The sequence below is a fragment of the Idiotropiscis lumnitzeri genome, chromosome 20 (genome assembly GCF_059441095.1).
Source record: "Idiotropiscis lumnitzeri isolate Australia: NSW breed Sydney's pygmy pipehorse chromosome 20, RoL_Ilum_1.0, whole genome shotgun sequence".
Classification (NCBI taxonomy): Eukaryota; Metazoa; Chordata; class Actinopteri; order Syngnathiformes; family Syngnathidae; genus Idiotropiscis; species Idiotropiscis lumnitzeri.
In genome coordinates, this window is record NC_142410.1 from 4,275,393 (window position 1) to 4,288,258 (window position 12,866).

The following is a 12,866-nucleotide window of genomic DNA, read 5'->3' on the forward strand; positions in this document are numbered from 1 at the left end:
CAGCTTAATGAGGAAATGCTTCGACCGTAAAATATAAAAGATTCCGGCGATTGTTGATATTTTTAGAGGTTGACGTGGGCATAAGTAGAGACGTCAACATACATTTTGTCAAAGATGGATTGCTATATTGTGACTTTAAACGACAATCTTTTTTACGCTTCTGTTACTGCCGAATTACTGCTCTGCGCATCATAATAATGGGAAAATTGACATGGGCATCGTCAGCATGGTTTCATAAATCTCTAATCTGAAATTTTGCACACTCGCAAACTGTAATGGAAAATGTTTGTGTGTTAGTTTTCTGTTCTAATTAGCTTTGGCGAACTCTAGTGGTTGAATTCGGTATAACACTTTGATTTCAAATTATCGCTAAACCCAATTTGTATTGAATGCCAAGTCAATTTTACATCAGCCCATGCGATCTTCAAGTACTTGGCTCACCACAATCTTTACGCAGACATGACCAAATCATTTTCTTCGTCCGACACGTCAAGGACTATCAGGAGTTCACATTTTGTGCACCACAAAGGGAATGAGAAGAACTGCGAAAATACCAACACTCGGTCTAACCCGCCTCCTAGTACAGTTAGACAGTTGTGTGATAAAAAAGTGGACTATGTTAAAAGCTCAAATTGAATAAAGGCTAAAGAATGTACAGTGCGGAACTCGTCAGTTTTACCATTTTTTGCACAGCCATCATTTCTGAGAGAGACCACTAACGTGACACACACACACACTTCTTACAGGTTGAAGGTCTATCATTATCTCGAACTATAAGTCAGTTACACTGTAAGGTCATATAAACCTGTTCGGTCTTTTCTGTAGACTAATACTCACAAACACAGGCATAGAGCAATAACCGGTGTGCTCTATAAGGTGGTGAGCATTTTCTGACATCAAAATGTCAAATTTAGCAACACTGTCGCTCTGCCTTTTGTTCTGTGGTATTTTACCCCCCCTTTGCACACCTGCCCCAGCGTGGCACTCTGCATTGGGACAACAATCAGTCCTCAGTGGGTCTCTCAGGAAGAAGCTACTGCTCATCTCCTTTGATGGCTTCCGTTGGGATTATGACCGGGATACTGAAACTCCCAACCTGGATCAAATGGCCAAGGATGGCGTTAAGGCACTTTACGTCACGCCACCATTCCTCACTATAACGAGCCCGGCTCACTTCTCGCTTCTTACAGGTAATTGATTTTATATTTACAGTCAAAAAAAACTTGACATTGTCCGGTTCTTAATTCTTTAAATTAGGAAATATCAATTAGCACAGAGTTTAATATGCTGTTCAGATCATGTGAAAATGTGGACGTGCAATTATGCGTCGAATTGGTTTTATCTAATTCATTTATTATTTATTTCTGTAGTATAATCCAGACTGCTAGCTGACTTTTTTGGTCTTATTCATAGTCCTCTATTTGACTCTAGTGGATACTGTGAGCCTCAAAATAAATTCAGTTTATTCTGACAGTTGACCAATTGCATTAAAAATTTACTGTTTGAAATATTGGATGTGTGTCTTTCTAAATAAATTTGGAAACATTGCAGATCATTTGCAGTGAGGTTTGAATACTTTTTAAATGCAACAAATTTTCCTCTGGCTTCCTGTGACCTTGAACACAAAAAGTAGTTTAAAATAAAAAAAAGAAAGATGGCTCGAGGGATAATGATGTTTGTCCTTTACCTGCTCAGGAAATTATGTGGAGAATCACGGAGTAATCCACAACATTTGGTTCAACACGACCACTCAGGAGAAGAAGCAATACCATGCTGCTCAGTTTGTTGATTCTTACTGGGACAATGGCAGCTTACCCATTTGGATAACAGCACAGAGACAGGTGTAGTCAGATATTTGTTTGCATGTCTGAAGATTTGCATGTTTCTCTTATTAATCTCACTCAGTGTATTCTTGGGACACAATAGAAATACTTTTTGGCAAATTCCAACATAGCCAGGCTTACTTTTGTGCTTTCAAATGAGCAATTTTTATATTTTGGTGCAGCTTCTGTACTCTTTTCATTTTTATCTCTGTCATGTGGATTACCCCCAAAAATTCATTAGAAATTAATTTTTTTTTTTTTTTAATAGGAACACTGTGCCCTCTTACTTATGACAAGAGAAAAAAAATGAAAAGACAGAGGAAGGTCAATATTGGAAACTTATACATAGTATTTGAACTCATGCTATGTTAGCTAACTGCGAAACCAATAGCTGATTAGCAAACGTGGTATCACGAAACAAATGTGACACTTTAAAGGGGAAGTCAACACCAAATATTCTTTCCAATAAAATATTCTATATGTCAACGCAAGTGTAAACATAGCATTCTGATTAATATTGCATTTTTGGAATATTTTGGACTATCAGGAGCAAAATCCACAGATCATCTCAGGTGGCGGCCATTTTGGCACTTCTGACGACTGGAAATAACCAATCATGACTGAATCAGTTCAAAACAGGTGCATTTTACTGCTTAACTGACATCCAATAAACACAATATTAATGAAAATACATTTTTGAGGTTAACTTCACCTTTAGGTTCTTTTTGGTAAATACAGAGTCCGTACTGCCCTCTCCCACTCATCCGGGAATGTACTAACACTTTTGCCTTTGTGAAAAATGTCTTTCACAGCAAATGAACCTTTATTTATTTCTTAAAATTAAAATGTCTGTGTTTTCCATTTTCTTTTAGGGACTCAAAACAGGCTCTTTACATTTCCCTGGCACAGCTGCAACATACAAAGGCGAAACTGTGAATGTGAGGCAGGTGGAGCCTCCTATCTACAATCATGGAAATGAGACTGAATGGAGGCTGAACATCGACAAGGTGATTGGAGAGTGGTTCTACCAGCAGAATCTGGACTTTGTCTCTTTGTATTTTGGGGAACCAGATTTGGTTGGACACAAATTTGGACCAGATTCACCGGAACTCCGGGACATGGTAAAGCAAGTCGATCGTACTGTGGGCTACATCCGGGATAAGATCCGTGACCACGGTCTTACTGATCGACTCAACATCATCATAACTGCTGACCACGGGATGGCTAAAATATTACCAGATGATCAAATTCAGAGGATTGTCTTGTCTAAAATCCCTGGCTTTAGCTTCAAGGATATCCAGTTCCAACTTCTGGATTATGGCCCTGGTGGCATGTTGCTTCCCAAAAAAGGTAAATTAGAAACAGTCTATCAGGCACTCAAGGGAGGCCACCCTCACCTTCATGTGTATAAAAAAGAGGAAGTGCCGGCCAGACTGCATTACAGCTCTCATCCGCGACTCCTTCCCATCATCCTCATGTCTGACCCTGGATATGTAATAAGTGGGGTAAGAAACAATACAAAGTACATTCATTTGAAGTTTTATTTGTGAGTCTTGACCCAACTGCCGCTATGTGATGCATGTGAGGATCTTCTACTCTGAGCCAATCATACCTTGCAAACTTGTAGCTCAAGTTAGAAATTACACTCTTTTTTGGGGGGGGGGTATTTTTATTTTATTTTATTTTATATATTTATTTATTTTATTTTTTTAACAAAAATTCTTCTCAAAACACTAGTGAAATTTCATTATATGTTCCCTCGTGGGGACGGGTGGGAGGGGGGGATAATCAAAAGTCAAATGTCTGGCTATGGAGGAACCGTGCCCCTCTGGCCCCCTCTCTAGCTCCGCCAGTGTCCATTTGATTAGTTCTGTCCTAGTCTTGTAAGTGCCAACTTAAAAGTCACAACAATCGCTGGTAATAACTTTTGAAATATTAAAAAAAAAAAAAAAACAGAGCTGCCTATGACCAGTAGTCCAAAACAGTTGATGTTCCCAGATCGCATATTTTATCTCTGAATCAAGTAAAGATGCAACTTGATTCTCATGAAACTTTTCTTTTCTGTGTCCCTTTAAGTTTTTACCGTTACAGTTCAACAAAGGCGATCATGGCTTTGATAACGAAGCCTTGGATATGAAAGCTTTCTTCAGGGCTGTGGGGCCTGATTTTCAGAAAAACCTGTTTGTCGATCCCTTTGACCTGGTTAACGTGTACCCACTCATGTGCCATCTGCTCGGAATTAAACCAGAGCGCAATGACGGTCACTTGGACAAAACCAAACACATGTTGATCCACAATGAGAACGCAGGAAGTGATCATGATGGTAGGTTAGAATGCAAATTCTTGTCAAATTATCAACTTTATTGTTCTCTGATATTTTCACATTATGTTCAATAAAAACAGTAAAATGTCAGTTTTTAGTTTACGAAAACTGCTTCTCAATTATTATCGCTTAGATCATATTTTATGACCAAGTTAGGTCGAAATCCAAATCTGATGTCTGCTTACTTCAAATCGCAGTTGTAAATTCTTATCTTATCATCATGACGAAAGGTTGTGCTCGCTTTGCTCTTTGCATAAATACTTTCTGCTGTTGTACTTATGTTACGCTTTTCTGTCCTTTCAGCTGACGAGAAAAACACTCAAACGGAGGTGCTGATAGGCTTGGCATCGGGGATTGGGCTGCTCGTCCTTGTGTTTATCATCATGATTTCGTACAGCATGTGCAAAAGGTCAAAAGACTGAAGTGTGGAAGTTCCACATCACTTTTTTCGACCAGCACTTTTTAGTTACTTTACTTTTTAATTTATACGCACCAGAACTGAGTCTGACAAAATGTAGATTTTGAACTTGCTTATGAACTCGCTGTTGGAATGTACGCGGAAAAATAATTTGCAGATGTTGGCAGATGACAATGTTGGCAACTGCATCGAGTGATGACCTACTGAGAAGGGGTGGGGGCTGACTCCAGCTTGCGTATGCGATCACAATAGTACATGCAAGCCTCATTTTGACCACAAGGGGGCGTGCAAAGGTTAGGAAAATATAATCAAAGCCGCACACAGTACAGTAATTGATGCCTTTGGAGCTCTTTGTACTAGCCAAATGGTTTGCTTTTAAAGCTTTCCAATTATAGTTTTTGTTTTTTCTTTTTTAGACACATCAGCCGTCCTGCTTGTGCGCAACACATTGCGGACTCCTTTCAGTACATCATCTGGAATCCATTTTTGAGAGATTTAAAATTATATTTTGCTGGAAGGGACACAAGTGTGTTTGGGGTATTTTGACAAAAAGCATCTCACAAGCATGCGAACAAAGGCAGTCTGTGCATTTGGTACCTCGGCCTTCAGAGTGTATAAACAAAACACTCCTGTTTAGTTAAAAGAGTTTTTTTTTTTTCCTCTGACCAACCCATAATATTCCAAAAAAATGTTGACATCATTGACATCAAAGTAACATCCACTTAAAAGTACCATACTGGAAGCAGGTCAGTCAAAAGAAATATGAGAATAGACTTTTGGGATTAAATTAATATAATGTGTTATTAAATTATTCTTCCCAATCATGCCTTTCTAAATTACACTATCATTGCCCACGTGAGCATTGAATTCATCCTGCAGAATCAGAGCATGCCCAGTGGGAGCACTTGCCACCACATCTTCCCAGGACTCCCAAAAGTGTGGGAATTCTGAGCTGCTTCTGTAGGGAAATAAATAAATAAATAATAGCGTGGCCACAACTGCTTGACATTTCTCACAGTGGACGATTCTAGAGAGTTCTAGAGAGTTCAGCCCTAAGAAGACTTGTACCCGAGCCCAAGCTGTGTGTCAAGGCGAGTTAAAGCTCTTAATCACTCTCAGAGTCGAGACATTCCACATCCCTGGAGCTAGCTACCGCAGTCTGGGATCGGACTGCCTATGGCCTCGTCTTCGCATGCCGCCTCTCTCACGATGCACAGAGTTGGTGCGCCCATGGGTAGGTGAACCCATGTTGTCTCTCCTGGCTGTGCCTTGCGAGGACATCAGGTGCTCGCCATGCAGCCCCACCATTCGGCTTGGCTCCAGAGGGGCGGATCCAGGTTACCTGTGCCAAGTGAAGTACGGGTTTACATGTGTATTGAATCCTAAAATGAACCGGCAGCCAGTGCAAATAGGCTAGAACGGGATGATATTGATATGGTCATCAAGAAGCATGGCCAGATCAAATATGCCCCGAGGTTTCTCAAATTAGGGAGTATGTTTTTTATTAAGGAATCCTAAGCAGTTGGCCACTTGATGAGATAAAATAGCAGAGGCAACAACACATCTGTTTTGGGAGCATTGATCTGAAGAAAGTCATCCAATCCTTAATTACCGTCAGACAATTCTGGAGTCTGTATAGTGAAAAAAGGATAGGCCCTAAAACGGTACCATGGGGTACCCCGCAAAAGAGGGGGACAGACTCCGACTTGTGAGGGCCAACAGCCACAAAGAAAGATAGAGATAACCGGAAAAAAAACCGGACTCAAATATATGGAAAATGTATCTTTTTGAAGCAAAAACTAACTTGCCACAAATTTTTCTGAAATTTTAGACACGATAGGTAGCTTGAAAAAAAGGCGAGAGTTGCTCAGAACAGAGGGGGTCACGATTTGGCTTTTTAAGAAATGGCTGAACTACTGCTTTCTTGAAATAGCACCAGTAGTGGTGTCGAAAATGACCACATGGTAAGTTGACAGCTCAGTGGAAGTGCCAATATTATTAAATGAAATTGGAAAAGACTGTGCAACACTTGTATTAAAAGAATGCCTGTTTTGTTCACCCCCATTAGTCAGTCTTCTTTCCTAGAGACTAAACAAAGCGAATGATCAGTGAGTTGTTTTTTTTTTTCATCCCGTGTTGAACAGAATCCCATAAATATGACAATAAATATTAACACGAAGACACGAGATGCAAATAAAAATACATACCACCCCATGCTCATTTTGGAAGTCGCCTCATCTCCACAGAGACTGCAGACAAAAAAAGAGGCCCTCACACAGCTGGTCTCTGGCAACCAAGAGGGAGGGGTGCGAGAAAAAAAACGGTGAATGAGCACTCAGACGTACACACGGGACAGAGGGTGAGGGGGAGTGAGAGCAGCAGTGAAAGAGTCACTTTAGGAAGACGTGTAGGAGGTAAAGGGGGAGAGGCTTGAGAGAAAGAAGGAGGAGAGAACAGACACAAAAAGTCCGTGCACAAAACTGGACAAAAAGTTCAAGCAATCCTACCAAAAAAGACTGCTGACCTTTAAAACGACTCAATTAATCTGCAGACATCCAGGAGTAGTCTTGAGCTAAATTCGGGCGAGCTAATTTGATCAACGACTGGAAAGAGGAAGACGAGAGAGAGGTGAGGCGCTGAAGAAGAGGTCGGCAAAACATTGAGGGTCAAATTTATGTGCCACATTTAGGAGGCCTTGGAACCAGCTTACTGCTGAGGTAAGCATGTGCTTCCTATAACTTGCCATTTAGCAACATAAATATCCGCATGTCCGCTTCTAAACATATTAGAGTTGCGATTGGCTTTGTGTACATGTCAATATGCATGAAGAAAAAGTTGCACACATATAACCAGCCTCTCAAGAAGCATGTCCTCTCACTTAATTTAGCAGGTGGTCCACATTGGCACAGCTGGAACAACTTCCAAGATTTCAAACAACAGTGCCCAATGCACCAATGATCTCCATTACACTGGTCAAGAGCAGATTCTAACCAGATATGGCTTTATGTGGCCCAAAATGTCTTTTGGGAGTGATTTAGAAAATGTCTTTACTTTTTTGGTAATTAATTAAATTAAATTAAATTAAATGTATTAATATCACTATATATTTATTTTTATTATTATTATTATTATTATTATTATTGTTATTGTGATTATTATTATTATTGTTATTATTATTATTATTATTATTATTAAACCTGCTGTGCTAGAGAAAATTAAGGGATCAAATGAAACATCAACAATTATTAAGTACAACAAGAAAAACAAAATTATTGATATGTTGACCTTATATCCATAAATATTTGTCAGTCAGTTTTGATTGACACTAACTTGAAACTAAACTTGAAACTAAAAAGGTCATTGACGAAACTAAACTTGTATTTTGGGGAGGACATTTTTAAGATTAAAGTGGAGAATAAAGTCGTGTATTTTTTACGTCAAATAGGACCTCGTCAAGTTTCACTTTCGAACATTGATTTATTTTTTTAAAACGAAAGAAAAGAATGATAATAATAGAAGAGAAATGTTTCCAAAGTACGCGACTTTAATGTGATTTTAATGTCGAAAATAGACTTTATATCAGTATGGAACTGAGGCAGGTTTGATTGACACTTCAAACAGCCAATGGAATTCCATTTCTGCATGAATGGCGATTTTAAACCATTTTTCATTGGTTGTTTGGACTTGATGCGCTGTTAAGTTGTTGTCGTCATTAAATGACGTCAAAAAGTGCACGCAAGTGGTAAATTTTTTTATGACAAGCATTTGTAACACGTCATTCTCGCCTTCGCCTCCCACTGAATTCAAGCAAGTACAACTCCTGAAGCTAAAGCTAAAGTTAGCAAGTTAAATACAGTATGTGATACATGTCGTCGATTTGACATGCTCGTTTTTTTGGGCCAAAATACGGCGAGCTAAACGGCGGGGAGAGAACATGAAGTAGTGTGCAAGTTTCGCAGTGAGTATGTTTCATGTAATGACTACTATTAACAGATTTAACACTTCAAGGCATGCAAGGATACATTGAGTGGTGCAACTCTTGAGTCAGGTGGGTGGGCTCGCTGCCTTGCTCAAGGAATCCTACAGCTGTCAGGAAGCACATAAGAAATATTTCCTACATCTATTTGCTATTTTACTAGAATTTTTTTTTTTACCTAAACCGTGACAAGATAATGGTGCAAAATATTACATCAATTAAACAAAAAACAGGCAATAAAATCAATTTGTTAATTTTGATTATAGCTGAGTTTGCAATATTGAACCCTTAACTTCAGAACTGTGGTGCAAAAAGTAACCACTCAGTTACAGCACCATGCAAGTTACACATCTAAAACAATATCCAAACTTCTGTCAACTCATTAAAAAAAAATAGCGCCTGAATACAAGGCAGTTTGTAAAATAGATCAAGTAGCCATCACACTTTCTCGACTCAGGTTGCGATCTTATAGCATACCGACACACGCACAGCTGCTCCAATGATAATGACAGGCTTTCATCTTGAAATTTCAGGCTTGAAATAGACTGTCCTGTTTATAGCTACACACGGAACACCCAGTGTGAGGACTTTTCTGTGCGTTTAACATAAGGTGTTGATACACAGTATAACCAGGAGGTTCATTCAGGTGCCAGTGTGAATAAATGAGCAGTAAAACATGTCCCTATATCAAAAGAGTAAAAGGCAGAAGTTTTTCTCAAGCTTTCGGGATAATTTCAGGGATGGAGACTAAAATGATAGAGTAGACTATGAGTGGTTAAGGGTGGAGTTTTCAATGAAAATAACATTTTACAATTACAGCTTACCAATGTCTCATTTACATTTTACTTTAGCCAGGAAATCTTTTGCAAGGGAACTTGAGAGCGTATCTCCCTTGCGGATCCAAGGAACAAGATGGACTTAAAAGAACTCAAGGATCCTGGGCTCCTGAAGGTTTTGCAAAAGCTGCAAGCGCTGCCACAAGCCACTTCACTGGAAATTGCCGCCTTCTGCGTAATCGTCCTCTTTGTCAGTAAGTCAAGTTCAAGAAAGTGTGACTGCATGCATTCGAGAACTTTTGTGTATCCTTCAAAACATGACCATTTTTTTTTTTTTTTGCAGTCACATTCTTTTCCATGATGATGATTTCTTGCCTCCATTGCTGCAATTGTGTGGACGCAAGATATCAAGCCCACAGAGTGGAACCACTACAGCCAATTTGAAGATCTAAAAAAGAAGCACAAATATTGACCAAATCTTGTTGGCTTATTACCGTCAGAGTATTTTCAAATTCACTCACTAGGGGAGTGAATATGAATCAAACCAAAACAATGAAATGTGTGTCACAACTTGTTGGTCAAAAGTGAGGAAGCAGTAAAGGAGACCATAGCATCCAAATATTGCTTGCTTTATGTATGATATGCTTTCATATTTTCATGTAAAGTTCAATTTGAATACTTAATAACTCTTGTCCACTATTTGCCGCTGCACTCAATTCATTACAGTGAATGTGTGTCGTACAAAAACATACTTCACTGAACAATGTCTTCATGATAATGTTTATGTTGTAGTATTATCCATACAATATTTAAATACTCCTACTCAGGTAGATTTTTTAAAATAAGAATAACCTTTTTTTTTGTCCTGTGCTATGCTGTATTATACTGCATTATATTGTACATTATAACCAAAAAATGCGAGAAATTTTATTAATTCTAAACTTCTTACTGTGTTTTATAAGAGCATATCAGTATATAATGATATATGAGTGTTCTCACAAATATTTTCTATGAATAAACTATTTTGAAAATCACACGAATTGAATATTGTACTGCTGCATGCACATGTCTCATAATCACCACTAGCTCAAATTGCCCTTCTGTGCCTGAATGTGAAAACAAAACAGACACACAATGCCACACAAAAATATATACATAGAGAATGTCACATTGTATTGGCATGTGTTTTGTTTGTGATCAAACTAGTGGACCAGCAGCAGATTACCTGAACCAACGTGGAGAATATTGCAATTCAAGCCTTTTCCACATGGTGAAATTTGATTTGTCCCATTATATGAACAGTGCTTTTGACTCTCAGACAGTCTATGGCAAGGTTGGGTAAAAGGTGATTTTTTTTTAATACACTGACTTTTGCTGAGTTGTCTTAAATTGTAATTCGAGCGTTCACCACGAGGTGGCAGACATCGCTCACAGCACCTCCAATCCCTGAACTATAGTTTAGATTTTATTGGATTTCTTTTTCCACTATTGAAAGTTATGATTGTAATGTACTTTTAAGCCATTTCTAGTACGGTATATGAAACTACAATAATGTAATCAGAGAATTATTTTTTCATGAACCCATTATTCAGCCCAAAAGAACTTTTAACACGTCGAACAGGATTGTTCAGCATTTAATTATATATTTATTTAGGTTTTGTACCAGTGCCATCCTAAATGTTTTACTGTAAGGCGTAACTGGTGACAAAATTAGTTCTTAAAACGTGTTTCAGTTCAAAGAATTTTGGTTTTAAAGTATATGTGGTGCGTAGAAAAGGAACAGTGCCCTCTCCTGGTCGATTTGTGAAACTGAGCGATATCACAAACTGAAATGTCCATCCACGATTTAGGGTTAACAAAATGTGCTTTTAAAAAGCACAATTTGGGTCGAGTTTGTCTTACAATCGTGTAGATATATATACCGAATGTAGTTTTATTGCGACCTAAAATCTACTTTTTGTATAAAGTCAAAGTTTTTTGTATTGTCTGTGAGGGCGACCTTCCGGTCAGAGCCAAGATTTGAACCCTACACCTCAGAACTGTGAGGCAGACTTGTTAACCACCAATCCGCTGTGCTTCCCCAATGCACAATAATGTATGTTAAGATTCCAAACAATGACTGAATACAGTTAACATGGATTCAGTAAAAACATTGCTACGTCATAGGCGGGGTTTATGATCAGCTTCCTCTTTTGACTTCACCGGTCAATATTTTGTGTAAACATTAACCATTGTTGCTTTAGAGTTCACACAAGAGCGTATGCTGGCAACGCTTGAGGCCTAGACTTGCTTTTTGTATTCACGCTTATTCGGGAAACCGTAATATTTTGTCAATATTCAAATAATTTTAAGGCTTCTGCTGCTGCTGTTGCCGCTGCTAGATGAAGAGGCTCGCTCTATAAACTCGTCATTGGCTTGGGCTATGGTCACACTTTGTTGAAACTCACTGAGCTGTGAGAGAACCATTTAGTAGAACATGGCTGTGGAGAGGTGAGTTTTTCAACTGGAATGTGTTTGGTGACAATAGTTTTCGGCATCAGCAGGTTTAAAAGTATGACAGCTTTCAATGCCCGGTTGTTATGGCAGTATTTTATCATTTATTAGTGTCAACTAACGCTCTGCATATGCAGTACAGTGTGCGCTTATCTCAGTAGCCCCAAATTCTTTCTCAACTAAAGCATTATCTCTTTGTGCAGATTACCAGGACAACAGCAACCCGACGACTGGATCGAATGGTTCCTGTTGCGTTTGCATCAAGAGCCATGGGCGCTGGGGGGTTTCGTGGTCATGGTGGTCTTTGTTCTGGGAGCACTATCTCTGATTGTCTTTGCGCTGCTGTATGGATGCTGCTGTAGCCCAGCCACAGGAGAGGAGCCTCTGAAGAAGAAGCAACCGCAGAAGCAGAGAAAGATGAAATATGGCGTGATCTAGGCATTTGGAGGAATACGGTGGAATCTGGACGAAGGAATTTGTTTTCATGGCAATGCCGCAAAAATGTTGTAATTTGAATATTTCTATGGAATAAATTTGACTTCTGTTCATCATCGTTTTAATTTGACAGTAAATATGTATCATAAGGTAATATCCACCTTTGTCTTTTTCCAAAATTAGCAGCCCAATACTGATCATAATCTGGTCACGTAATCTAGAAGAAGAATGGATGGAAGTCCTTCTGATTTGGCATATAAAATTGCTTTGATGCACAAATACCACACAATGCAAGCTTTTTTTTTCCATATAGAAATGTAATTTGCAGGATCAAGTGGTTCATTGGCCAACTTGGCCATGTTGCAAGCAAACTTTACCAATTCCTTTAGCATCACCCACATTTACAGATTCTCTTTGACACGTAAAATAGCTAGCTAACTAACATGTATTGAGTGTCCAGAAAAGCGCGATATAAAACTAATCCATTATTATTATTAGTAGTAGTACTAGTAGTAGTAGTAGTAATATTAATAATAATAATAATCAAAATACAAAATCAACAATAACAGTAAAACTTTACAATATCTATTAATACAGGAGATTGTGGAATAAATATACATAA

At 38.6% G+C, this 12,866-nt stretch overlaps 1 protein-coding gene and 2 long non-coding RNA genes across 4 annotated transcripts; all 3 read left to right on the forward strand.

Moving 5' to 3' along the window:
- Window positions 1-7: 7 nt before the first annotated feature.
- Window positions 8-5,981, forward strand: LOC148317162 (ectonucleotide pyrophosphatase/phosphodiesterase family member 7-like). The gene is made up of 7 exons (XM_088285230.1): window positions 8-26; window positions 978-1,190; window positions 1,696-1,841; window positions 2,696-3,328; window positions 3,900-4,146; window positions 4,450-4,555; window positions 5,684-5,981. The coding sequence occupies exons 1-7, from the start codon at window positions 8-10 to the stop codon at window positions 5,979-5,981; spliced, it is 1,662 nt and encodes a 553-aa protein (XP_088141356.1).
- A 1,028-nt stretch (window positions 5,982-7,009) lies between these two features.
- Window positions 7,010-10,350, forward strand: LOC148317163 (uncharacterized). Of its 2 annotated transcripts, none has more exons than XR_015840051.1 (3): window positions 7,010-7,281; window positions 9,392-9,570; window positions 9,660-10,350. It is a non-coding gene; the product is annotated as an uncharacterized LOC148317163 (long non-coding RNA). The 2 variants fall into 2 exon arrangements; XR_015840050.1 differs by lacking the exon at window positions 7,010-7,281 and adding an exon at window positions 8,260-8,522.
- A 1,205-nt stretch (window positions 10,351-11,555) lies between these two features.
- LOC148317164 (uncharacterized) lies at window positions 11,556-12,360 on the forward strand. Its single transcript, XR_015840049.1, has 2 exons — window positions 11,556-11,806; window positions 12,013-12,360. It is a non-coding gene; the product is annotated as an uncharacterized LOC148317164 (long non-coding RNA).
- Window positions 12,361-12,866: the final 506 nt, after the last annotated feature.

Coding starts and splice junctions, on each gene's coding strand:
- LOC148317162 (XM_088285230.1), top strand. Junction 1,842..2,695: donor GGATAACAGCACAGAGACAG/GTGTAGTCAGAT, acceptor ATTTTCTTTTAG/GGACTCAAAACAGGCTCTTT. Junction 4,556..5,683: donor TCGTACAGCATGTGCAAAAG/GTCAAAAGACTG, acceptor AATCACTCTCAG/AGTCGAGACATTCCACATCC.